At 43.4% G+C, this 25847-nt stretch overlaps 1 protein-coding gene and 2 long non-coding RNA genes across 3 annotated transcripts; 2 read left to right on the top strand and 1 right to left on the bottom strand.

Moving 5' to 3' along the window:
- Positions 1-9824: 9824 nt before the first annotated feature.
- LOC145807563 (uncharacterized) lies at positions 9825-10893 on the top strand. The gene is made up of 2 exons (XM_082906006.1): positions 9825-10012; positions 10089-10893. The coding sequence occupies exons 1-2, from the start codon at positions 9941-9943 to the stop codon at positions 10812-10814; spliced, it is 798 nt and encodes a 265-aa protein (XP_082762132.1). The 5' UTR covers positions 9825-9940; the 3' UTR covers positions 10815-10893.
- A 7179-nt stretch (positions 10894-18072) lies between these two features.
- On the bottom strand, positions 18073-21004 carry LOC145807566 (uncharacterized). The gene is made up of 2 exons (XR_014350777.1): positions 19657-21004; positions 18073-18468 (listed from the first exon to the last, which is right to left on the bottom strand). It is a non-coding gene; the product is annotated as an uncharacterized LOC145807566 (long non-coding RNA).
- A 735-nt stretch (positions 21005-21739) lies between these two features.
- On the top strand, positions 21740-25435 carry LOC145807562 (uncharacterized). The gene is made up of 2 exons (XR_014350776.1): positions 21740-21872; positions 25017-25435. It is a non-coding gene; the product is annotated as an uncharacterized LOC145807562 (long non-coding RNA).
- The last annotated feature ends 412 nt before the right edge of the window (positions 25436-25847 follow it).

The following is a 25847-nucleotide window of genomic DNA, read 5'->3' as shown; positions in this document are numbered from 1 at the left end:
TTCGGCTAAGGAGTGCAAAGTGTTGGTTTAATCCAGCCAACCACTCTTCAGCCTTACACTTACTTCGGCTGAAGAGTAACAAGAGTTGGTTTATTCCAGCCAACCACTCCTTAGTCATGCACTTACTTCGGCTAAGGAGTGCAAAGTGTTGGTTTAATCCAGCCAACCACTCTTCAGCCTTACACTTACTTCGGCTGAAGAGTAACAAGAGTTGGTTTATTCCAGCCAACCACTCCTTAGTCATGCACTTACTTCGGCTAAGGAGTGCAAAGTGTTGGTTTAATCCAGCCAACCACTCTTCAGCCTTACACTTACTTCGGCTGAAGAGTAAGAGTTGGTTTATTCCAGCCAACCACTCCTTAGTCATGCGCTTACTTCGGCTAAGGAGTAACAGGTGTTGGTTTATTCCAGCCAACCATTGAAGTTTGTTTTTCCAGCTAACTTCTAGTATTTGGTTATTCCGACCAAATGTCCTGCAGCCTGGATCCTTATCCTGGGCTTAGGATGGGCGTTGGTTTAATCCAGCCAACCTTTAAGTTAGTTTTTCCAGCTAACTTAGAGTAACATGTTTGTAATATACGTAAGTCTTGAAAGCTAACTTTTACAAAGGGTAATTTGCGCCAAAAAGAATTTCTTATTTTATTGAAGGAAGAGAAAATTACATATGCTTGAAAAAGAAAAAGCTAAAAGTAAAATAACTTGAGATTGGCCGTGTTCCATGGCCTAGGGATTGCCTTGCCGTCCTTGTCTTCTAGGTGGTATGCCCCTTTGCCTGCTAATCCAACCACCTTATAAGGACCTTCCCAATTTGGGCCTAACTTGCCGTCTCCTGGGATTAGGGTGTTTCCCATTACTTTGCGTAGTACCCAATCCCCAATCTTGAATTGTCTTGGATGTACCTTTTTGCTGTATTTTCTGATTAACTCTCGTTGGTAGGCGGCGATGTGAACCATTGCTTTTTCTCTTCTTTCTTCTATAAGGTCGAGTTCTAAGGCTATGGCTTCTCCATTTAAGTCTGGATCAAAATTTTCGCTTCGGATTGTGGGGAGGCCAACTTCTAGTGGGATGACTGCCTCTATTCCATAGGCCAAGGAGAATGGTGTTTCTCCTGTTGATCGCCGAGGTGTGGTTCGGTAAGCCCATAAGACGTGAGGGAGTTCGTCCGCCCATTTGCCTTTTGCTTTCTCTAGCCTTTTCTTTAGTCCATCCAAGACGACTTTATTTGATGCTTCAGCCTGCCCATTTGCTTGAGGATATGCCGGAGTAGAATTGTAGAATTCTATCTTGTATTCTTCGCAAAAGCTTCTGAAAATTCTGCCGTCGAACTGAGTTCCATTGTCTGAGATCAGTGCTTTTGGTATGCCAAACCGAGTGATAATATTTTGCCAGACAAACTTCTTCACATCCTTCTCTTTGATTGACGCCAATGCTTCTGCTTCCACCCACTTTGTGAAGTAGTCTGTTGCTGCGAGAAAGAATTTTCTGCCACCGGGTGCTGTTGGAAGTGGTCCTACTATGTCCAAGCCCCACATTGCGAAAGGCCATGGGCTAGTTAAGGGTAGGAGTTCTCTTGCTGGTTGATGTATTTGGTGCGCGAATTTCTGGCATTTTTCACACTTTTTCACATATTTTTCTGAGTCTGCTTGCATATATGGCCACCAATATCCTTGCGAAATAGCCCTGTAGGCGAGCGACCTTCCCCCTTGATGACTTCCACATACCCCTTCATGTATTTCGAACAGGAAGGCTTCTACTTTGTTGGGATGAACGCACTTGAGGTAAGGCCCAGAGAATGACTTCTTGTATAATGCAAAAGATGGAGACAGCCAAAATCGCTGCGACTTTGCCCTTATTTTGTTGGCTTCTTTTTTCTCTGCTGGTAGGATGCCGTCTTTTAGGAACAGGATGATGGGATCCATCCATGAAGGGCCTAATTCAGTGCAATATACTTCTTCTGCTTCGGGGTCTTCTATACTTGGTCTTGGTAAGAAGTCGATGAGTACTGGATGAGGGATCGATGTATCTGCCATTGAGGCCAAGCCTGCTAGCTCGTCCGCTCGGCTGTTTTCCTCCCTGCCAATTTGTTCTATCCTTACCACATCAAACTTCTTGATCTCTGTTCTGACTAACTCTTGGTACTTGGCCATTCTGTCGTCCTTTGCTTCGTATTCGCCCGAAATTTGGTTTACTACCAGCAGAGAGTCACTGTATACCATTAGTTCGGCTGCTTTCATGAAGTGTGCTGACTTGAGTCCTGCGATAAGCGCCTCATACTCTGCTTCATTGTTGGATGCTGGGAAGCCAAGGTTGATTGCTTGCTCTATAACCAGGCCGTCTGGAGAGATGAGGACTATGCCAAGCCCTGCACCATGTCGGTTGGATGCTCCATCCACAAAGAGCTTCCACATCTCTCCAACAAATAGTTTCCAGCATGTGGAAGGGTCAGACGATGCCGTGGGGTCAAGGATGGTGTTTTCTTCAAAGTCCATATTGGCTGTCTGCCCTTCGTCCTCTGTTTGAACTGCTGGTGAGCCTTTGTTTGGCTCCTCCTTGTCGTCCTTAATGTGGTCTGCCTTTGTGCTTGATGGACTACTTTCCACTAGGGGTTGCGCTATTCCGGCGTCAACTTCCGTCTCTAGTTCGGTCGATGGACTACCTTTCACTAGGGGCTGCGTTATTCCGGCGTCAACTCCCGTCCCTAGTTCGGTTGAGTTAGTCAGGTCGACTGGACAGATATGATGACTTCCAGGAGTAAACTCTGCAACGAAGTCTGCCAAAGATTGAGCTTTTATTGCGGTCTTTGGTTGGAACTTGATATCGAATTGTCCCAACTCTACTGCCCACTTCAAAATTCGCCCACTGAAGTTCGCCCTTTCAAACAGAGCTTTTAATGGAAAGGCCGTAAGGACGACTATGGTGTGGGCATGAAAGTAGTGTGCCAATTTCCTGGATGCCATCATTAATGCTAATGCTAGTTTCTCCAATGGTAAGTACCTTGTTTCGGCTCCCAACAATGTCTTGCTGACATAAAAGATGGGCAAGTGTTGTATTCCTTCTGCACGAACCAACACTGCGCTGACTGCGTGTTGAGAGACTGCTAGGTACAAAAAGAGTTCTTCACCAGGTACTGGAGTAACAAGTAGTGGTGGGGAAGACATGTATTCCTTTAAGCTTTCCAGAGCTCGGTCGCATTCTTCATCCCACTCAAACTTGGCCTTTAAAGCTTGGAAGAACGGTCGTAGCCTGTCCGACGATCTGCTTATGAACCGGTTGAATGCAGCCGCCATACCAGTAAGATGCTGTACTTCTTTAACTGAGTTTGGTCTCTCCAACTCCTGGATCGCTTTGATCTGAGAGGGGTCAGCTTCTATACCTCGGTTGGTCACCAGGAAGCCCAAGAATTTGCCAGATCCAACTCCGAATGCGCATTTGGACGCATTGAGGCGTAGCTTGTGTTTCTTCAGGATCTGGAACATCTCGCCTAAGTCTTTCAGATGGTCATTCTCATCCTTGCTTTTGACCACCATGTCGTCGATGTACGCCTCCATTGTTCTGCCTAACAATGGTTCAAACATCTTGGTGACCATCCTTTGGAATGTCGCCCCTGCGTTCTTTAGGCCAAAGGGCATGACCTTGTAGCAATATAACCCCCTTGGTGTTGTGAAGGATGTGACCTCCTGGTCTGGTTCATGCATGGCGATCTGGTGGTAGCCTCTGTATGCATCCAAAAAGCTAAGTCGGTTATGTCCTGCCGTTAAGTCCACCAGTTGATCTATCCTTGGTAGAGGGAAGCTGTCTTTTGGGCACGCTTTGTTGACTGTTTTGTAGTTGACGCAGACACGCCATTTACCATTCTTTTTTGGCACTACGACGGTGTTCGAGATCCATTTTGGGTAGTGCACCTCTCTTATTGCTCCTGCCTCCAGCAGGTTGCCCACCTCTTCTGCCACTATTTCGGCGTGGTGGAGTGCCGATCTGCGCGTGCGTTGAATGACTGGTCTGGCAGATGGGTGGACATTGAGTTGGTGACTGATGAAGTTTGGATCAATGCCTGGCATGTCGTAAGGTGTCCAGGCAAACACTTCGATATTGGAAGTCAAGAATTCCATGACCTCTAATCTCTCAGTGCTGGACAATGATGAGCCAAGCAAGAAGAACTTATCCGGGTTCTTCTCATCTATTTTTACCTCCACCAAGTCTTCCACCGCTTTCTGATCAGCTTCTTTGCCGACGTCAGCGAATAGTTCATTACTCTCTGGTTCTTCCACCGAATGAACGTATCCTTTGGCAGCTCGACTTCCATTTGCTGTGGCGAAGCACTGTTTTGACATGATCTGATCGCCATAGACTTCTTCAATTATACCGGCGTCATTGGGGAACCGCATTACCTGATGGTATGATGACGCCACCGAACGCATGGCATGCAGCCATGTTCTGCCCAGGATGATGTTGTAGGTGGAGGGGACCTTCAATACCCAGAACTCCACCTGTTTTGATACACTTCCAGCTCTGACTGGAAGGATTATTTTGCCGACAGGCCACTCTGGCATGGAGTTGAATCCAATCAGGGGAGAAACTGCGGGTGCCAAGTCTTTGTCCTGCAGCTTTAGTTGCTTGAATGTGTCGTAATACATGATCTCACATGAACTACCCTGGTCAATCAGAATCCGCTTGACGTCAAAATCCTTGACTCGGAGAGTGACAACCAGGGCATCATTATGGGGGCAGTAAATTCGCTCCAAGTCCTTATCCGAAAAGGACATGACGTTTGTTGCCTCTGTCCTCCCCTTCTTGATGGCGGGTTGGGAACTTAATACTTCCCTAAAGTGTTCAGCCTTCTTGCTTGAACCTCTAAGCTCGCATACGCGCTCAGGTTCAAAAACTCCATGAATTACATTGATAATGCCTTGCGGTGGTGCGTCGTTTGGCATTCTGTTGGGTTGGTCATGATCTTGGGGGGCCGGTTGCGCTCCTCCTTCAATGTATTCGTCCAAGTGGCCTGCTGCCACCAATTCTTCTAAATGTTGTCTTAGGGGCGTGCAATTCTCAGTTCGGTGCCCCTTTTCTTTGTGGAAGGTGCACCGTGATCTGTCGTCGTAATTCTTCTGAGCTTCCCCAAGCTTGGCTGGCCACTTGACAAAAGGCTCATCCTTGATTTCGCTCAGAATCCGATATATTGGTTTTTTGAACACCGTGGTTATGGCAGTGCGAATTCTCAGCCATCTTTTGTCTGGGTCTTCTCCGTTATCTCGTCTGCCACGTCCGTTTTTGTTACTTCGGTCCACCGTATTAACCTTTGCTGAGGTTTTCTTTTCTGGTACCGTGGCCGCACTTGTTTTGGTTTTGGAACGTGCGCCATCTTCTTCTACCCTGATGTGCTGATGTACTCTCTCCATCAGGGCTTCCATAGTGAGGGGTGGCGTCATTGTAATTGAATCCCTTAGTCTATTCCCTACTGGTAGACCTCTTTTATACTGTGCAATGGCTAGATTGGTTGGGCAGTCTCCAATTTGGTTGAATGTCTCCCAGTAGCGACTGTTGTAAGATCTGAGGGTCTCTTTTTCACCCATGTCGATGGAGAGTAATTGGTCTATTTCCACCGGTGTTTTTGTGTTTGTCCGAAACCTTGTTACGAACGCTTCTGCCAATTGGGCCCAGGAGGCTATGCTACCCTCTGGGAGCTTTTCGAACCAAGTCAGGCCCAGGTCGCCCAGACTTGATGGGAAAAGTATGCACATTAAGGCCTCGTTTCGCCTGTATACGGCCATGACTTGGCGAAAGTGGCTCAAGTGTGAATACGGGTCCGTCTTCCCTTCATATGTATTGAACTTCGGTTGAAGGAAGCCTGCTGGTAAGGGTGCGTTTTCGATCGCTGGGACAAACGGCGAGGTCTGTAGTCTTGCCAATGCCTTGTCCGTTGGTTCGTAGGCCGGTCGCGGTATTGGCATTCCAACCTCGACGCTTCCGTGCGTCCGAGGAGCCAACCGTTGTAAGGCCGAAACTCGGTGTGGATCCCTTGTCCTGGCATCTTCCTTGCATCGTGCTTTTTCTTCTAGCACGGTTCGTAAGTCGGATGACCTGGGTAGCTCGGTTTGTCTGGATCTGGTTTGGTGTGAATGTGAAGGCCAATACGTGCTTCCTTCAGTGTATGATCTTTCGGATCTCATCCTCTCAGACCTGGAGTGACGAGTCCTTGAAGATAAGGAGTGAGTGTCGCCTGTCCTGAGGCTTCTGCTCTCTCCTTGAGAGGGTGTAGTATTCCTACTACGACTTTCTGAGTGGCGAGGGGGCGTCTTGTGCTTGTGCCCCTCTCCTGTCGCCACATCTTTAGTCTTCATCTGGCGTTTCAAAGCCTCCATGTCCGCCGCCATCCTTCGAATTAGTTCATCTTGCTCCTTTACGCGATCTTCCAAGGCCTGAGGATCAATCCTCCTCCTTTGTCTGTCAGGACTTTGAGAATGGCGAGGGCTGTTATTCCGCCTTCCCCTGCCACTCCTCCTGGAGTTATGTTGCTGGGGCTCTAGATCTCCCATTGGAGGGACAGGGGGTAATCCTTCTCGCCTTGCGCCCCCGTCTGGTGTTAACCCGTCGACGGCGGACTGTGGTGGTTCTTCAATGTGCGCCATTGAATGAGAAAAGGAGAAGCTTAGTCAAGAGGTTTTTGTTCTTGTCTGAAATTCCCACAGACGGCGCCAATTGTACGGGGAGGAAATAATTCTCCTCGTATAATCCTGTTGACCAAGTCCACGCTCCTCCGTACGACGTCGCTTTGTCACCTGAAAACACAAACGTGAGCTAGCCGGCGGGTGTGTGCCGGAAACCTCTCCGATGCCTAAGTCAGAAAACTTGACAAATAGACAAAGCTCTAAGTTCTCAGAAAGATTATGTTCAATTACCTCCTCCAAGGTGTTGCTTGTGAGCTTTTATAAGTTTCGTATGGCACAATCCTAGTAGGACTTGTACTTCTCCATGCAGAGTCCTCCTAGGATTCATTCTCCTAAGGATAATGCTTATCCTTTTGCACCCTCCCCCACTGCTTAAACCAAGTGGGATGGTTTTTTATATGACCGAACTTCCACATGACCGAAGTAAAATTGGCTATACCGAGCCACAGAGGGCCGAACTATACTTAGCTCGGTCTGCTCCTCCAATTGATTACTTCGGCTGCCCTGTTTGACCTTGATGTGCTTAGTTCAAACTTCCAAGTAGCAAGTTCTGACCGTCCCAACCGCTGTATGTCACGACCGGACTAATTCTGAAACCGGTCTTCCCAGAACATACTGCGGCCGGACTAACTCTGAGACCGGCCTAACTCCGAGTTGTCTCCGGACCGGAGTGGCTTTACTCTTCCTTGGACCGGAGTAATCTCACCTCCTCGGGCCGAAGTAACTTTGTCTCCTTAAGGCCGGAGTAACCTTGCCCCTAGGCCGAAGTAGCCATTACGGCCTTTTTACTTAGTCCTTCGCGTTTTGGGCCTCGAAGCCAAACTCGGAGCTCGGCCCAATTTTTCCCAAAAATTACCCTCTCAATTGCCCCTTAATTCCATCTGTGCAACAAGATTGGGATTACCAGTCTACTGGCCGAGCTAGAGTTTCATTAGGCTTTTTCAGCCGATCTAAGAACCCTTTAGCCTCTCTAGCCGATCCAACTTTACCTCGGATATCACTATGTCTGGTCAAAAACGTCTCTTCAATCACAGCGACTGTAACGCTTCTCATTCCAATGACACGTGGCAGGCTCTGATTGGTTAAGGACGGCTGTCACGCCGTCTTCGTGCTTTGTGATCTTGAAACGGTTCCTGCCCAAATTTTGGGCTTTCTAACAAAAGTAATTCCTGAGGCTAGGGTCTCTACACTTTTGCTATTCCTTCGTCTTCTCTCTCTGTTCTCTTGCTGCTCGAGTTCTGAGCTTACTGTGTTCGTGCTTCTGTTGCTGCTACTGCTCCATCTTCAGCTTCTTCTTCTTCAATCTGGTAAGCAGGTCTACCCTTCTCGCTTTTGTTACTTGTTTTTCCATCTGTTTTTGCTTTGTATGCTTTTTGCAAACATTTTTCTTCATTTGTCTGCTTTGCTCTTCGTACTTTGATGAAGAAACCATAGAACCCAAGAGTATATGTCATATACCCTAGAGAAAACTCGATTTCGATCCAGAATCACATCCCAACCGAGCCAGGATACTGTTTGTGTTGTGTATGTAGATAGATTTCAGAGAACAACCGAACTAGGACTCAAAGGAATAGCAGTAGTTTCTTCTCAACCACTCTAGCCAAGATAAACTCACCGGAAAAACGTGCACGTACCGAACTAGGTACTCCGGTCAATAACCGAGCTAAGGCTTTCGGGGCCCAGCCGGCTTTCTTAGTTCTTAAACCGAACTCAGAAAGCCGCCCCTAGGGGCTTCGACCGAAGTAACTTTCCTCAAACTGCAATCGATTTAGGCCTTGGGACTAAACCAGCTTTCTGAGTTTTTTAGACCGAACTCAGAAAGCTGCCCTTAGACGTTAAAACCGGTCTAACCTGCTCAAAACCGAGTTAACAAACCTTCTGATGAGCCGAGGTAGAACCAGCCCACTGAGCCGAAGTAGGATTTGTATATCTTGCTTATAATTTGTAGCGCGGTCCCACGATCTGTGCTTAACCCCTTTGTTTTCTACCTTGCAGACTTAGGTTGCCCAGGCACTCCTATGTGTGCTCAACCGGGCTACTGAGCCAAATTTTCGTACCGAAATAATTTATTCGTAACTTATTCAACAAATGGGTAAGTATAGATATTTAGTCGAAACCCCTGGTGGTATGGCCGAATTCAGGCAGGACTACCAGATTCCTGATGACGTCCAACTGGAGTTGGCCAAGAAAGATGCTACTCCCTGGGACAATGAAGGCTCCGTCCCCTTTACCCTTCAGTCAATAATTGAAACCGGGCTACGGTTTCCTGTCCAACCGCTCATCTGCGAATTTCTTAGACAGACTAGGTTATGTCCTACCCAACTGTCCACCAATACATACCGTATTATAATGGGAATAGACGCATTAAACCACCAAACCGGACTAGATCTCGGTCTAGCCGAAATATTCCATCAGTATTCCATCGGCTCAAAGAATGCTGGGTGGGTCTACTACCTCAGAATTCGCCGCCGCCGAGAGAAGATAATTAAGCACACTCCGGACAAAGATCTTAACGATGATGATTTCCTTTGGGTCTCTGGGAATTTTGAGGATTTTCAAGCTCAAATTCCTGGCCGACCTATAAATTGGAAAATGGGAGAACCTGGTAATTTTGCTTCGGTCTTCTGTCTTGTTTGTTATTTCGGTTGTTTAGTTTATTAGCCGAACTAACACTTCTCTTTATTGCAGATTTCGCCCATCTCCGTTCCCTGTACAGTTATCCCAACCTTGGGGTTCTGCGAGCCGCACTACGGGTTAAAGAAAGAAGTTGGTCAAAACTTCTAAATTTTCAGCCGACCTACCGGTATAGCGGTCGCCGCAAAGCAAAGGTAACTGATTTTCTTCTCGAGGAAGCACCGGAGCCGGACCCAACTCTGCCCGAGATAAGACTTGTCCCTCTAACAGCAGAAGAAGAGATGGCGAAAAGGAGCAGAGTTAGGGCCCTTCTTACCGAAACGGCTAGGCCCGAAGTAACGCCTCCCAGTCAATCGCAGCCTGTCGTTGTCGCCCTCCCTTCCCAACAGCCATCCTCTTCCCGCCGGACCAAACGTCCCCGGACTGCCGAACCCGAACGAGTTTTGGTTGATGAAGACCCTGTCATTCAGCCGAGCTTACCACCAAGCCCTCGACCGGAGTCTTCCGACCGGACCATCAATTGCTGGGCACCGAAGCTATCTTTCAACGACCGAGACATTCTGGAAACAGACTCGGTTGTTGCTGAGAAGGACCACCTGTTGGCCATCAATTTGGCCAAGAGTGTGTGTCTGCCTAAAGATATGGAACATCACCACAAACAGTTAACCACCGAGCTGAAGTCCATCCGGTCAGCCACGAAATCAATGATTCTGGTAAGTAACTTCGGTCGTATTTCTGTTTTTCTACTTTTCTTTTTCTTCGGCTAAATTGAAGTTGTTGCTTTGTCAGGCTATCCAGAAAAATCAAATCACCCATAGGAAGGTGCTGGAGCTGAGGAAAGTGACAAGGCAAGCTGCGGCAGAGGCAGAGGCGAAATCGGCCGAACTAGAGGAGGCCAGAAAGGAAATGGCCGAACTCCGAGGTGAGGTCGGTCGTCTGACCGGAATGGTTAGTTCGGCCGAGGCCGAAAAGCAAAAGACTGCCATTGTGCTGAAGGACAAGTACTTGCGCGAGTTGCTAAAACTTGAAAGAAAGAAGGATGCCGAAATAAAAGAGAAGGTGAAGGAAGCCGACAAACAAGGCTTCAAGAGGGCAGAGGATGCTTATGCCCAACAATGCAATGCGGCCAAGGATCTGTTCTTTAAGTGCGGCTGGAGGGGAGCCGTTGAGAAGCTCGGTCATGATCCTCAGACCGAGGTTTTCAACCCTCCAGCCTACTTTATACCGAACTCCCTGATGGATTATGCCACGGCCATGCAACAGCAGTTCCTTGAGGGCTCAGATGATGAAGATTCTGATGAAGACTCTGCCTCTGAGGATACTTCGGTTGTGAATGCAGATCAGGTAGTTCGGTCGGAGCCCGTGGTGGAAGATCTAACTCTTGATCAACCAATTGAAGCCGTGGCTCCAGCCGAACCCGTTCTTCCTTCTGAAAGTGTTGTAGCGCCCGAAACCGGTCTTCGGGTTGACGCCGATGCTGCCTTTGACGCCGAAATAGATGAACTCTTCTCTTAATTTTGTAATCTTTTCTTTGTAACCGAACTAAGCAGCCTTGTAATGACTTCTTTTTTGAATGAAAATTTGACTTCTCTTATTCCGGTTTATTGTGTGTATGCTTGCATTTGTAATGTCTTCTGTTACTCCATGTGTTATTTCGGTTTTTGGTTGGTTAAACTATACTTACCAGCCAACCACTCCTTAGCCGACATAATTGCTTCGGCTGGGGAGTACTAAGTGTTGGTTTAATCCAGCCAACCACTCTTCAGCCTTACACTTACTTCGGCTGAAGAGTAACAAGAGTTGGTTTATTCCAGCCAACCACTCCTTAGTCATGCACTTACTTCGGCTAAGGAGTACAAAGTGTTGGTTTAATCCCGCCAACCACTCTTCAGCCTTACACTTACTTCGGCTGAAGAGTAACAAGAGTTGGTTTATTCCAGCCAACCACTCCTTAGTCATGCACTTACTTCGGCTAAGGAGTGCAAAGTGTTGGTTTAATCCAGCCAACCACTCTTCAGCCTTACACTTACTTCGGCTGAAGAGTAACAAGAGTTGGTTTATTCCAGCCAACCACTCCTTAGTCATGCACTTACTTCGGCTAAGGAGTGCAAAGTGTTGGTTTAATCCAGCCAACCACTCTTCAGCCTTACACTTACTTCGGCTGAAGAGTAACAAGAGTTGGTTTATTCCAGCCAACCACTCCTTAGTCATGCACTTACTTCGGCTAAGGAGTGCAAAGTGTTGGTTTAATCCAGCCAACCACTCTTCAGCCTTACACTTACTTCGGCTGAAGAGTAAGAGTTGGTTTATTCCAGCCAACCACTCCTTAGTCATGCGCTTACTTCGGCTAAGGAGTAACAGGTGTTGGTTTATTCCAGCCAACCATTGAAGTTTGTTTTTCCAGCTAACTTCTAGTATTTGGTTATTCCGACCAAATGTCCTGCAGCCTGGATCCTTATCCTGGGCTTAGGATGGGCGTTGGTTTAATCCAGCCAACCTTTAAGTTAGTTTTTCCAGCTAACTTAGAGTAACATGTTTGTAATATACGTAAGTCTTGAAAGCTAACTTTTACAAAGGGTAATTTGCGCCAAAAAGAATTTCTTATTTTATTGAAGGAAGAGAAAATTACATATGCTTGAAAAAGAAAAAGCTAAAAGTAAAATAACTTGAGATTGGCCGTGTTCCATGGCCTAGGGATTGCCTTGCCGTCCTTGTCTTCTAGGTGGTATGCCCCTTTGCCTGCTAATCCAACCACCTTATAAGGACCTTCCCAATTTGGGCCTAACTTGCCGTCTCCTGGGATTAGGGTGTTTCCCATTACTTTGCGTAGTACCCAATCCCCAATCTTGAATTGTCTTGGATGTACCTTTTTGCTGTATTTTCTGATTAACTCTCGTTGGTAGGCGGCGATGTGAACCATTGCTTTTTCTCTTCTTTCTTCTATAAGGTCGAGTTCTAAGGCTATGGCTTCTCCATTTAAGTCTGGATCAAAATTTTCGCTTCGGATTGTGGGGAGGCCAACTTCTAGTGGGATGACTGCCTCTATTCCATAGGCCAAGGAGAATGGTGTTTCTCCTGTTGATCGCCGAGGTGTGGTTCGGTAAGCCCATAAGACGTGAGGGAGTTCGTCCGCCCATTTGCCTTTTGCTTTCTCTAGCCTTTTCTTTAGTCCATCCAAGACGACTTTATTTGATGCTTCAGCCTGCCCATTTGCTTGAGGATATGCCAGAGTAGAATTGTAGAATTCTATCTTGTATTCTTCGCAAAAGCTTCTGAAAATTCTGCCGTCGAACTGAGTTCCATTGTCTGAGATCAGTGCTTTTGGTATGCCAAACCGAGTGATAATATTTTGCCAGACAAACTTCTTCACATCCTTCTCTTTGATTGACGCCAATGCTTCTGCTTCCACCCACTTTGTGAAGTAGTCTGTTGCTGCGAGAAAGAATTTTCTGCCACCGGGTGCTGTTGGAAGTGGTCCTACTATGTCCAAGCCCCACATTGCGAAAGGCCATGGGCTAGTTAAGGGTAGGAGTTCTCTTGCTGGTTGATGTATTTGGTGCGCGAATTTCTGGCATTTTTCACACTTTTTCACATATTTTTCTGAGTCTGCTTGCATATATGGCCACCAATATCCTTGCGAAATAGCCCTGTAGGCGAGCGACCTTCCCCCTTGATGACTTCCACATACCCCTTCATGTATTTCGAACAGGAAGGCTTCTACTTTGTTGGGATGAACGCACTTGAGGTAAGGCCCAGAGAATGACTTCTTGTATAATGCAAAAGATGGAGACAGCCAAAATCGCTGCGACTTTGCCCTTATTTTGTTGGCTTCTTTTTTCTCTGCTGGTAGGATGCCGTCTTTTAGGAACAGGATGATGGGATCCATCCATGAAGGGCCTAATTCAGTGCAATATACTTCTTCTGCTTCGGGGTCTTCTATACTTGGTCTTGGTAAGAAGTCGATGAGTACTGGATGAGGGATCGATGTATCTGCCATTGAGGCCAAGCCTGCTAGCTCGTCCGCTCGGCTGTTTTCCTCCCTGCCAATTTGTTCTATCCTTACCACATCAAACTTCTTGATCTCTGTTCTGACTAACTCTTGGTACTTGGCCATTCTGTCGTCCTTTGCTTCGTATTCGCCCGAAATTTGGTTTACTACCAGCAGAGAGTCACTGTATACCATTAGTTCGGCTGCTTTCATGAAGTGTGCTGACTTGAGTCCTGCGATAAGCGCCTCATACTCTGCTTCATTGTTGGATGCTGGGAAGCCAAGGTTGATTGCTTGCTCTATAACCAGGCCGTCTGGAGAGATGAGGACTATGCCAAGCCCTGCACCATGTCGGTTGGATGCTCCATCCACAAAGAGCTTCCACATCTCTCCAACAAATAGTTTCCAGCATGTGGAAGGGTCAGACGATGCCGTGGGGTCAAGGATGGTGTTTTCTTCAAAGTCCATATTGGCTGTCTGCCCTTCGTCCTCTGTTTGAACTGCTGGTGAGCCTTTGTTTGGCTCCTCCTTGTCGTCCTTAATGTGGTCTGCCTTTGTGCTTGATGGACTACTTTCCACTAGGGGTTGCGCTATTCCGGCGTCAACTTCCGTCTCTAGTTCGGTCGATGGACTACCTTTCACTAGGGGCTGCGTTATTCCGGCGTCAACTCCCGTCCCTAGTTCGGTTGAGTTAGTCAGGTCGACTGGACAGATATGATGACTTCCAGGAGTAAACTCTGCAACGAAGTCTGCCAAAGATTGAGCTTTTATTGCGGTCTTTGGTTGGAACTTGATATCGAATTGTCCCAACTCTACTGCCCACTTCAAAATTCGCCCACTGAAGTTCGCCCTTTCAAACAGAGCTTTTAATGGAAAGGCCGTAAGGACGACTATGGTGTGGGCATGAAAGTAGTGTGCCAATTTCCTGGATGCCATCATTAATGCTAATGCTAGTTTCTCCAATGGTAAGTACCTTGTTTCGGCTCCCAACAATGTCTTGCTGACATAAAAGATGGGCAAGTGTTGTATTCCTTCTGCACGAACCAACACTGCGCTGACTGCGTGTTGAGAGACTGCTAGGTACAAAAAGAGTTCTTCACCAGGTACTGGAGTAACAAGTAGTGGTGGGGAAGACATGTATTCCTTTAAGCTTTCCAGAGCTCGGTCGCATTCTTCATCCCACTCAAACTTGGCCTTTAAAGCTTGGAAGAACGGTCGTAGCCTGTCCGACGATCTGCTTATGAACCGGTTGAGTGCAGCCGCCATACCAGTAAGATGCTGTACTTCTTTAACTGAGTTTGGTCTCTCCAACTCCTGGATCGCTTTGATCTGAGAGGGGTCAGCTTCTATACCTTGGTTGGTCACCAGGAAGCCCAAGAATTTGCCAGATCCAACTCCGAATGCGCATTTGGACGCATTGAGGCGTAGCTTGTGTTTCTTCAGGATCTGGAACATCTCGCCTAAGTCTTTCAGATGGTCATTCTCATCCTTGCTTTTGACCACCATGTCGTCGATGTACGCCTCCATTGTTCTGCCTAACAATGGTTCAAACATCTTGGTGACCATCCTTTGGAATGTCGCCCCTGCGTTCTTTAGGCCAAAGGGCATGACCTTGTAGCAATATAACCCCCTTGGTGTTGTGAAGGATGTGACCTCCTGGTCTGGTTCATGCATGGCGATCTGGTGGTAGCCTCTGTATGCATCCAAAAAGCTAAGTCGGTTATGTCCTGCCGTTAAGTCCACCAGTTGATCTATCCTTGGTAGAGGGAAGCTGTCTTTTGGGCACGCTTTGTTGACTGTTTTGTAGTTGACGCAGACACGCCATTTACCATTCTTTTTTGGCACTACGACGGTGTTCGAGATCCATTTTGGGTAGTGCACCTCTCTTATTGCTCCTGCCTCCAGCAGGTTGCCCACCTCTTCTGCCACTATTTCGGCGTGGTGGAGTGCCGATCTGCGCGTGCGTTGAATGACTGGTCTGGCAGATGGGTGGACATTGAGTTGGTGACTGATGAAGTTTGGATCAATGCCTGGCATGTCGTAAGGTGTCCAGGCAAACACTTCGATATTGGAAGTCAAGAATTCCATGACCTCTAATCTCTCAGTGCTGGACAATGATGAGCCAAGCAAGAAGAACTTATCCGGGTTCTTCTCATCTATTTTTACCTCCACCAAGTCTTCCACCGCTTTCTGATCAGCTTCTTTGCCGACGTCAGCGAATAGTTCATTACTCTCTGGTTCTTCCACCGAATGAACGTATCCTTTGGCAGCTCGACTTCCATTTGCTGTGGCGAAGCACTGTTTTGACATGATCTGATCGCCATAGACTTCTTCAATTATACCGGCGTCATTGGGGAACCGCATTACCTGATGGTATGATGACGCCACCGAACGCATGGCATGCAGCCATGTTCTGCCCAGGATGATGTTGTAGGTGGAGGGGACCTTCAATACCCAGAACTCCACCTGTTTTGATACACTTCCAGCTCTGACTGGAAGGATTATTTTGCCGACAGGCCACTCTGGCATGGAGTTGAATCCAATCAGGGGAGAAACTGCGGGTGCCAAGTCTTTGTCCTGCAGCTTTAGTTGCTTGAATGTGTCGTAATACATGATCTCACATGAACTACCCTGGTCAATCAGAATCCGCTTGACGTCAAAATCCTTGACTCGGAGAGTGACAACCAGGGCATCATTATGGGGGCAGTAAATTCGCTCCAAGTCCTTATCCGAAAAGGACATGACGTTTGTTGCCTCTGTCCTCCCCTTCTTGATGGCGGGTTGGGAACTTAATACTTCCCTAAAGTGTTCAGCCTTCTTGATTGAACCTCTAAGCTCGCATACGCGCTCAGGTTCAAAAACTCCATGAATTACATTGATAATGCCTTGCGGTGGTGCGTCGTTTGGCATTCTGTTGGGTTGGTCATGATCTTGGGGGGCCGGTTGCGCTCCTCCTTCAATGTATTCGTCCAAGTGGCCTGCTGCCACCAATTCTTCTAAATGTTGTCTTAGGGGCGTGCAATTCTCAGTTCGGTGCCCCTTTTCTTTGTGGAAGGTGCACCGTGATCTGTCGTCGTAATTCTTTTGAGCTTCCCCAAGCTTGGCTGGCCACTTGACAAAAGGCTCATCCTTGATTTCGCTCAGAATCCGATATATTGGTTTTTTGAACACCGTGGTTATGGCAGTGCGAATTCTCAGCCATCTTTTGTCTGGGTCTTCTCCGTTATCTCGTCTGCCACGTCCGTTTTTGTTACTTCGGTCCACCGTATTAACCTTTGCTGAGGTTTTCTTTTCTGGTACCGTGGCCGCACTTGTTTTGGTTTTGGAACGTGCGCCATCTTCTTCTACCCTGATGTGCTGATGTACTCTCTCCATCAGGGCTTCCATAGTGAGGGGTGGCGTCATTGTAATTGAATCCCTTAGTCTATTCCCTACTGGTAGACCTCTTTTATACTGTGCAATGGCTAGATTGGTTGGGCAGTCTCCAATTTGGTTGAATGTCTCCCAGTAGCGACTGTTGTAAGATCTGAGGGTCTCTTTTTCACCCATGTCGATGGAGAGTAATTGGTCTATTTCCACCGGTGTTTTTGTGTTTGTCCGAAACCTTGTTACGAACGCTTCTGCCAATTGGGCCCAGGAGGCTATGCTACCCTCTGGGAGCTTTTCGAACCAAGTCAGGCCCAGGTCGCCCAGACTTGATGGGAAAAGTATGCACATTAAGGCCTCGTTTCGCCTGTATACGGCCATGACTTGGCGAAAGTGGCTCAAGTGTGAATACGGGTCCGTCTTCCCTTCATATGTATTGAACTTCGGTTGAAGGAAGCCTGCTGGTAAGGGTGCGTTTTCGATCGCTGGGACAAACGGCGAGGTCTGTAGTCTTGCCAATGCCTTGTCCGTTGGTTCGTAGGCCGGTCGCGGTATTGGCATTCCAACCTCGACGCTTCCGTGCGTCCGAGGAGCCAACCGTTGTAAGGCCGAAACTCGGTGTGGATCCCTTGCCCTGGCATCTTCCTTGCATCGTGCTTTTTCTTCTAGCACGGTTCGTAAGTCGGATGACCTGGGTAGCTCGGTTTGTCTGGATCTGGTTTGGTGTGAATGTGAAGGCCAATACGTGCTTCCTTTAGTGTATGATCTTTCGGATCTCATCCTCTCAGACCTGGAGTGACGAGTCCTTGAAGATAAGGAGTGAGTGTCGCCTGTCCTGAGGCTTCTGCTCTCTCCTTGAGAGGGTGTAGTATTCCTACTACGACTTTCTGAGTGGCGAGGGGGCGTCTTGTGCTTGTGCCCCTCTCCTGTCGCCACATCTTTAGTCTTCATCTGGCGTTTCAAAGCCTCCATGTCCGCCGCCATCCTTCGAATTAGTTCATCTTGCTCCTTTACGCGATCTTACAAGTAATGAAATCTAAACTTCTGTTTGATACTGTTTTTTTCGCTTTATCCGGTTTTGTTTTTGCTTCTTGTGTTTTCGTATACAAAAATAATGAGTTAGAAAATACCCCATTGTTTCATATCGCTTTCGTTTTAATAGTTTTTGAAAATTTAACTTTTAGGTGTTTCCAACTGAACTCGGAGGTCATGAGTTAGACTCTTAACATATATGAAGTAGCTACAATCAAGAATCTCGCTTGTTTCATTAGTTAGACTCTTAACATATATGAAGTAGCTACAATCAAGAATCTCATTTGTTTCATTAGTCAAGCTAATACAACAATACTTAAATCAGATAGTCTGGTGGTGCTGTGGGAACAATGCACACTTCATCATATTGGTTCAAATAGCAGAATCTTTCGTTTTAAACGGAGTCCGTTATATTAAAAATAGAGTCTATCACATTGTTTTAACTAATCGCATAGTGATGACATTGTCATCATTTCATACATTAATGTTAATTATTTTTATATGTGCCCTTAGTGACCTGCTATATCTCAAACAGGAGGTTCCAGTGGATGACAGAGAAGACGCTGTGACCAGTATGGTTTATGAAGCAAAGGCAAGGCTGAGGGACCCTGTGTATGGTTGTGTCGGCTTTGTATCATCTCTGCAAAACCAGTTGCTCCATTTGCAATCTGAGTTAAATGCAGCTCTAGCAGAAGCCATGGCTCTAAGAGCCCAACTGTCTGAGGTCTTCTCCACGGTGATCTGTTCCCAAGCTTCTCCATCATCGACATCCATGGCCAAGCCCTGCCAAGATCATTGCCATGATCAGCTGCTCACTGAGGGTACCAATCACAATCACAATCGCAATCACGTTGACACATCTAATGTCATGCCACTTAAAAGTTGCTATTCATTGCAATGTGCAACATTGTCACATGCAGGATCCACATCGTTCAATGGCGTGGTTCCTGCATGTGAATGGGATCCACAACAATGAATGTCAAGTGGATCCAAACTGTTGTTAACTCATTTCTCCCACTCAATTCATGCCCCTCTTCCCTCTTGTTAACTCTTCACCAGAGTCTTGGTACTGCTGTAACAGAGGTCATTTATTGTCATTGTCTTTGTTTTTTGCTATATTGCTTGACGAGCATCACAGTGGGCAAGTTAAAAATGTTGGATGAATTGTATTGTATGATAAGAAGTGATAAAAGTGAGATTCAATGTTGTATGTCAAGTGTTTAATAATTTAAAGAGTAAGTAACTATTTCAATGAATTGTAAAAGTAAAACCCATATATATTATAATATAAATAAAATTTATCAAGTGAAACTCTCAGCGTCTTCAGTAGAGCGAAAAAAAAAGGGACGTCGTTCCCTAATGCAAGTAATGGCCAACACTAATTCATTGTCAAAGAACAGATTACACAGCTTTATCATAATCAATACATGTGAAGTTTGACTATATAAACTTTTTTTCACCATTTTGCTGTGTCAAGATCTCAATTATTGTCTTGCATATGATACCCAAAAGGAGAAATAGACAACCTCCAACATACACAAAACCAAATCATCAGTAAAAGAGCAATCAGCTCATGAACCAACCCATGCATGTTAGGGTTCACTCTTTTGACACTAACCCAGTTTCTAAAAAGTAATTAAAATAAAAACTTGAAGAAAGTCAGATGCAGATCTTTATGCCATGTTTGATTGGAGGATTTAGAAAATGATTTGGAAAGGGAAAGAGAAAGGTAGATGAATTGATAATAAAATATACTTACATTTTACCAAGTTTCATACACATTTTCTCTTTCCATTTCTAAATTCCTCTCCAAATCTTCTAACCAAACACGGCTTTAACGATTAAGAAATTCATCAGGCTGCAATCATATGCTAGATAACTGAAATTTCATAAAATCATTAACACATGCACACAAAAAAAAAGGCAGTTTCTAGTTATAAAATTCGACCGTAACAGCCAATAAATGGTTACCTCAATACAGCAATCAGCGCTACCATCGACTGGCTTTCCACAAGAGAATCAATGTCAAAGCCAACAAATAGTTCCAAAATACGTATCCCCTGACTCGGTAAAAATACAAGCGCCTGGACGGCGAGGAATACGTCAAAAAAAATTAAAAAATAAAATGTGTTGATGCCTAATGAAAAGCATCTTCATGTTCTATTTCAACCCCTATCCTTTGGTTGACAAAGCCAGGGGAATCCAGGGGGCATTTGCATTTCCTCTGTAACTCCATGAACCTTTCAGCATCAAAATCATGCTTCTTGATCAGCTTCCTCCGCCTCGACCTCTTGAGTAGGTCTTCATAAGTTGGGTCTCTTGAAGTAAACAGAAAGTAGGCATAACCTATGACTATGCCAGTGGCTGTGGCAAAAAATGCAATCGGCTCCATAACGTCCCAGGAGAATTCCCAGAATGTTAGGCGAAAGAAGAGCCCGACTTGTGCAACAGCTAACCCAAGCCCTGACCAGAGGATTCGCCAGACCTGTTTATGTGCAACAATGTCGATTTCTTCCTTCTTTTCATGCAGCTGCCTTAGTTCTTCCCTGCTGGGGTCGTCTTCAGATGTTAGAGCAAGGGGCACTGCTTTTCTAACCAGATCAACTACCTGAATACATATATATAGAGGGAAATGGAGAAACAGAGATCAGTTTGAGTAATAATGTCAAATATGTATGGCTTCTAAAGAGCAGTAGCTTAGCTGCAATGTAATGGGAAAAAAACAATTTATGACTCTTTATCTCTCTTGAACTGCCAAGACATATCTTGCCTATAACTGAAGACCATTTATCTCATTTTGGAATAACCAATAATACAAATGCTTCATGGAAATGGATTCTCCCCAATTTTGCATCTAACGGAATGGTGATGTTGGGTTCAGTGGGCCCATCTGGAAACTTATTTTCATAATGAAACCGTTCATTTTATGAGACTTACCGTTTAAATAATTCATGTCAAAAAAAATCAAATTGTTCAAATATCGAATTATCATATTACATTTATATTTAAAAAATATAAAAAATGGTAATTTTGAAAATATATTGTATTTCTTCAGAAAAATGTTAGTCACCTCACAAATTCTACCAAATTTTACCCAAGGTCTCATATGATAATAGAAATTTTAATAAAATTTTTAAGATTTCTAACATTCCTAAAAACTCATTTTGAGATTGAGATAATGCATAAATGTAAAAAGTTTAATAAAATTCATGAAAGTGTTCCGAATATGGTGAAAAAACTGCCTCGTAATCCATCATGATTTGGTAATGCACAAAGATTTAACCAACAAATTGCCATTCCAATACACACAATATTTCTACCATACCATATATAGACGGTTTTTTACTATTGCGTTGGATAGTGGAGAGAGAGTTGGGAGTTTGAGAGAGGGAAATTATCGCCCTTATATAAAATGGTGGTGTGGGCCGACAAAGGGGGTGCGGACAGAGACAGGTGGGGTTAGTAGCCGGCCCACTGATGACATTCGGTGTACAGCGAGCTCACACCGGACGCGGTTTCTTTGACCTTACCATAGCTCGCCATCTGTGCCCACGCGTGTACTCAAAAGTACGATCAACACCCCAGTTCCTTTTAAGATAGACTACCGTATGATTTCCCAAGTTATTAGTTGATTTAGTAACAACGTCACCTAACGTTTTGTATGTATTGGAATTGATAAAAGGAGTGAACTTTATGATTTTATATTGAATGATTAAAAAATATGAGAAAAAATAGAAATTTGTGGTTTGTCTGAGAGTACGGCCATGTACTTTTTTAAGATCAACTAATAATTTTTCGTGTGACCCTCTAATTTAGAAATGATTATGTAATTATATAGTCCAACTAAAATATATATATATATATATATATATATATATATATATATATATATATGAAGGGGAGTTGTTAAGATGTGCACCTCATTAAATAGTGCATATCATATACACATTTGTTTTAAACCATTAGATATTTACAAATTGATCTCCATCGTTAAATAATTTGATTGGAAATATTGTATACCTATTTAGCCGGTTACGATTTTCTTTTCTGATTGTTCTATTCTGTTCCACAAACCCTCTTCACCTTGTTTGCCCAAAACGCTCTGTTCTTGAGACACGACTCAGAAGCTTTTCTTCGCCGTCGAAGACTATCCCACGAACATAACCTGCACTCGACTTTGCCTCAAGGTATGTCTCTCTCTCTCTCTCTCTCTCTCTCTCTCTGCAACTTGTTTCTCTCCCTTTCTCTATCTCCATTCTATGAAACCCTACACCGAAATCCCCTTCTTCGAAACTACCCCTTTCCCAATAGATCCAAATATTTCAGTCAGTCCCATATGTGGGGCTGTGGAGGCATTGGTTAAAGCAAGAATAATAAGACTCATTTGATAAACTGAAATATTTGATTGTTAATCAAATATGGTGAAATTAGAAACTTACGCAGAGAAGATCAAGTCCGATCGGTTCACGACTCGGGACTACTTCGGCCAGATTCTGCGTGGCAGAAGAAGAAACAAGGCAGAAGCATTATTTCTCATACAAGATTTTAGTCTCCAAAAAAATAAAAATAAAGTATTACCTGAGGTTCACTACTTGCAAAAGAATCTAGAAAATCACATATTGAAGTCACTCTAGGCCAAGTTTCCTCATTTGGCCTTCCCATAATGCTTCACATTATAAAGAAAATTGTAAGAATTACACCATTAAATGGCATTAAGAAGTTATAACAATCAGTGGGCATGTTTGCATATATATATATATATATATATAAGTTATATAGAAGCTAATTTGAAGAACAATGAAGGCAAGAGAGAAAATAATGAGGCAAATCTAGCTCTCAGACAAGCTAGGGACACAAGTCAAAGCTATTGATGTGATTTTGTAAATTGTCCAGTTGGTGTGTACGAATAATTGAAAGTCCTGTTTATACACCATGTTTTGATTTGATTCTATCAATTGAATACAATCAAATGGAATCAGATTTTTAATGCAACGAAAACAAATATTAAAATTCACCTGAAAACTTTGATCACTTGAACAAAGTCAGTAGCTCCATGGAAAAGAGGCTATTGGATCACCTGCTCAACAAATACACAACTTGCAGACCAAATATCAACTGGAGTAGAGGATTTTTGGCCTCCAAGTAAGAGTTCAAGTGCCTTGTACCACAGACTTGCAACCTAAAGAACTACCCCAACTGTGAGAAGATATGCCACAATGACTAGTGGAGAATTCAAAACAATTGAATTAATTGATGTTTGGATGTGTTTTTGATGTGGAACATACGTTTGAATCAAGAAGCCCCATACATGCATATATATTTTTTCATAATAACCAATTTTGTTGGTCATCTTGCTACAAAGTAATTGAAGTATGCATATTTTATTTTATTTTGAAATTAGTACTCTATCCTTCATATTTTTTCTATAACCTTATCCCGTTCACTAAGTTCTACCATTTTACTCTTATGTTTAAAAAACAAAAAATAAAAGAGCATCCATAAGCACAATTTTAGTTTTTTATTTTTTGGTTAATTGATTGTATGAGTAAATATTTGTTCTTATTGATGTGATTGGTTTAAATTTTTATGTTGTTTTTCATATTGCTAATAGTTTTTTAGCTTTCTCTTTTAGTTTAATGTGCTTATGTGGTTTTATAATTAGTGAAAACTAACTAGAATTAACAGGTCTTGCCTAATTTTTCTGCCTAATTGCCTAGAGCTGTCCCGTTATGTGAAGAAATCAGCTAAAAACCCATTATTCTTTCTCCAGTGTTAGATATAGGAAGTAACTTGAATTCATTTGCAAGTACGCGTTTACAAGCAACATGTGAAGAGAAAGAAAAGTAGTTCGTACTAAATATTTATGAAAGCATGTATTTCTAACTAAAAAACGCGGTACAAAAGAATAAAGAAGTAATGTCAATCACCTTCTAATAGGCAGTGTCAGAATACCATTCAGTTACTAAGAATGAAAGTCGAAACAGGCAATCTCTTATCTGTCGTAAATATAAATTGTTTGAGAGGACTTGAAGCTGAAAATAAGGCAAGGGTAGAATAATGTACAAATGAATACCTTTTCCGCTTCGGTATTTGTCTGAAGAGGAACACCAATTTCCCTGGCTGATCCAAAGTCTGCTAGCTTAAGCATATGCTTGCTACAATCTATCACCAAATTCACTAGGGGGGCATTACTAGGTAATTGCATGCTACTGAATGACAACAATTGTTGGCATTCAAGTCGTATTAGAATTTCATGGAGTGTGTCATTTCCACTTCACTATTATCATACCCAAGTCATGCGTCGGATCTTTCTCAAAATGGTACAAAAAAATAGCAAAACTCACTCACTTTTATCACTTGGTTCTTGGCAATATCTATGGAAGTGGTCATAAATTTCTTCAGGTCAAGGTCCATATATTGCAGTCCGTTTTTAAAAAAAAAAAAAAATTAATAGCAGGGCACTGGCGAGTGTGCTTTTTTATTTATTTATTTATTTTAATTGATAGTAGGATACTTGCAGGTGTGCTTTTTTTTTTTTTTTGAATTAATAGCAGGGCACTGGTGGGTGTGTTATTTTATTTATTTATTTTATTTGAATTAATATCAGGGCACTGGCGGGTGTACTTATTTATTTGTTTGATTTTAATTTATAGCAGGGTACTGGCGGGTGTGCTTTTTTATTTATTTATTTAATTTTAGTTGATAGTAGGGTACTTACTGGTGTGCCTTTTTTTATTTGTGTATAATTGATAGCAGAGCACTGGCTGTTGTCCTTATTTGTTCATTTGATTTTAATTTATTTTCTGAATTTATTTGTTTTGAATTGATAGCAAGGCACTGGTGGATGTGTTAATTTATTTGTTCGATTTTAATTTATAGTAAGGCACTGGCAGTTGTGTTTTTTTGTTGATTTGTTTGATTTTAATTGCTAATAAGGTACGCACGAGTGTAGGACTTGCAGCACAAGAAAGACATGAGAAAGGTCAAGTTAGAACTAAACAAATGCGGAAAGCCTTTTGTGGTGAAAATTCTGAGAATTCAACTAGTTTTAATGATAGTAAGCAGGAATCTAATGGGTCCAACCATGATGACAACCAACAAATAGACATAGACAATGATGGTTGACCAAACTTTGCGAACATTATTTTGTCAACAGTTTTACTTCTTTTTTTTTGTGTGCAAATAGTGTTACTTTTTTCAGCCCATTATTTTGCAAATAGACAATGAAGGTTGCTTCTCACTTATTTTTATTTGTCACTTGTTCCCAAATTCATTCATTAAGTTGGGCATTTTTTGGGTCCAATTCTAATTTTTGTTTTTGTTTTTTGTAGATGACTTCGTTGTGTGGACTTGCAAAGATATTTTTGTGTATGGAGAAGAAATTGTACTTTTGTATAGAAGTAATATAATTCTTTTGTCGTCTCTAGCTTTTGTGCAGTTTACTATTCCTGATACAAAAAACTATTGGCAGCGAACAGATAATTATTGGCATGGTAGATAGATCACCTTTTGACGTCGTCTACTAAATTGATTTTTTGTCGTGGTACATACATCACCTTTTGTCGTGGTACAGATTACGATGGTAATTTGTACCATGCCAAATGGTCATTTCGCATGGTATTGTAAATGTAATTTTTGTATATGGAAGGCTTTACTTTTTGTATAATTGTATATGTTGTATGGAATTATTATTTTAGTTTGGACAATAGTTCATTTGTATGTACTTGGATAGTTAAAGTAATTTATTTTTTGTATACGGATGCATATTGTGGAATGATTGATAATTTATGTATCATTTTATTTATATACGTATTACAGGTTGAATGGAATACAAACAGGTTATGGACACATTATAATATTAACAATAAAACATAATATCATGTTTTTGCCGACTAAACGTTTTGTAGCCAATAAAAAGGGAAAACAAAAAAAAAAAAAAACAAACATTTGGCTACTAAAAGTTTTGTAGCCAAAAGAAAATCAAACATTTGGCTATTAAATTTTTTGTACGCAAAAGAAAAACAACCATTTGGCTACAAAATGTTTTGTAGCCAAAAGAAAATCAAACATTTGGTTACTAAAAGTTTTGTAGCTAAAAGAAAATCAAAAATTTGGCGACTAAAATATTTTGTAGCTAAAAACAAAAGTTGAAGAATAAATAT

The sequence above is a fragment of the Camellia sinensis genome, chromosome 14 (assembly GCF_055761805.1).
Source record: "Camellia sinensis isolate YWXY chromosome 14, ASM5576180v1, whole genome shotgun sequence".
Lineage (NCBI taxonomy): Eukaryota > Viridiplantae > Streptophyta > Magnoliopsida > Ericales > Theaceae > Camellia > Camellia sinensis.
Note: the sequence above shows the minus strand (reverse complement) of the source record. Positions and strands in the feature narration are given on the sequence as shown.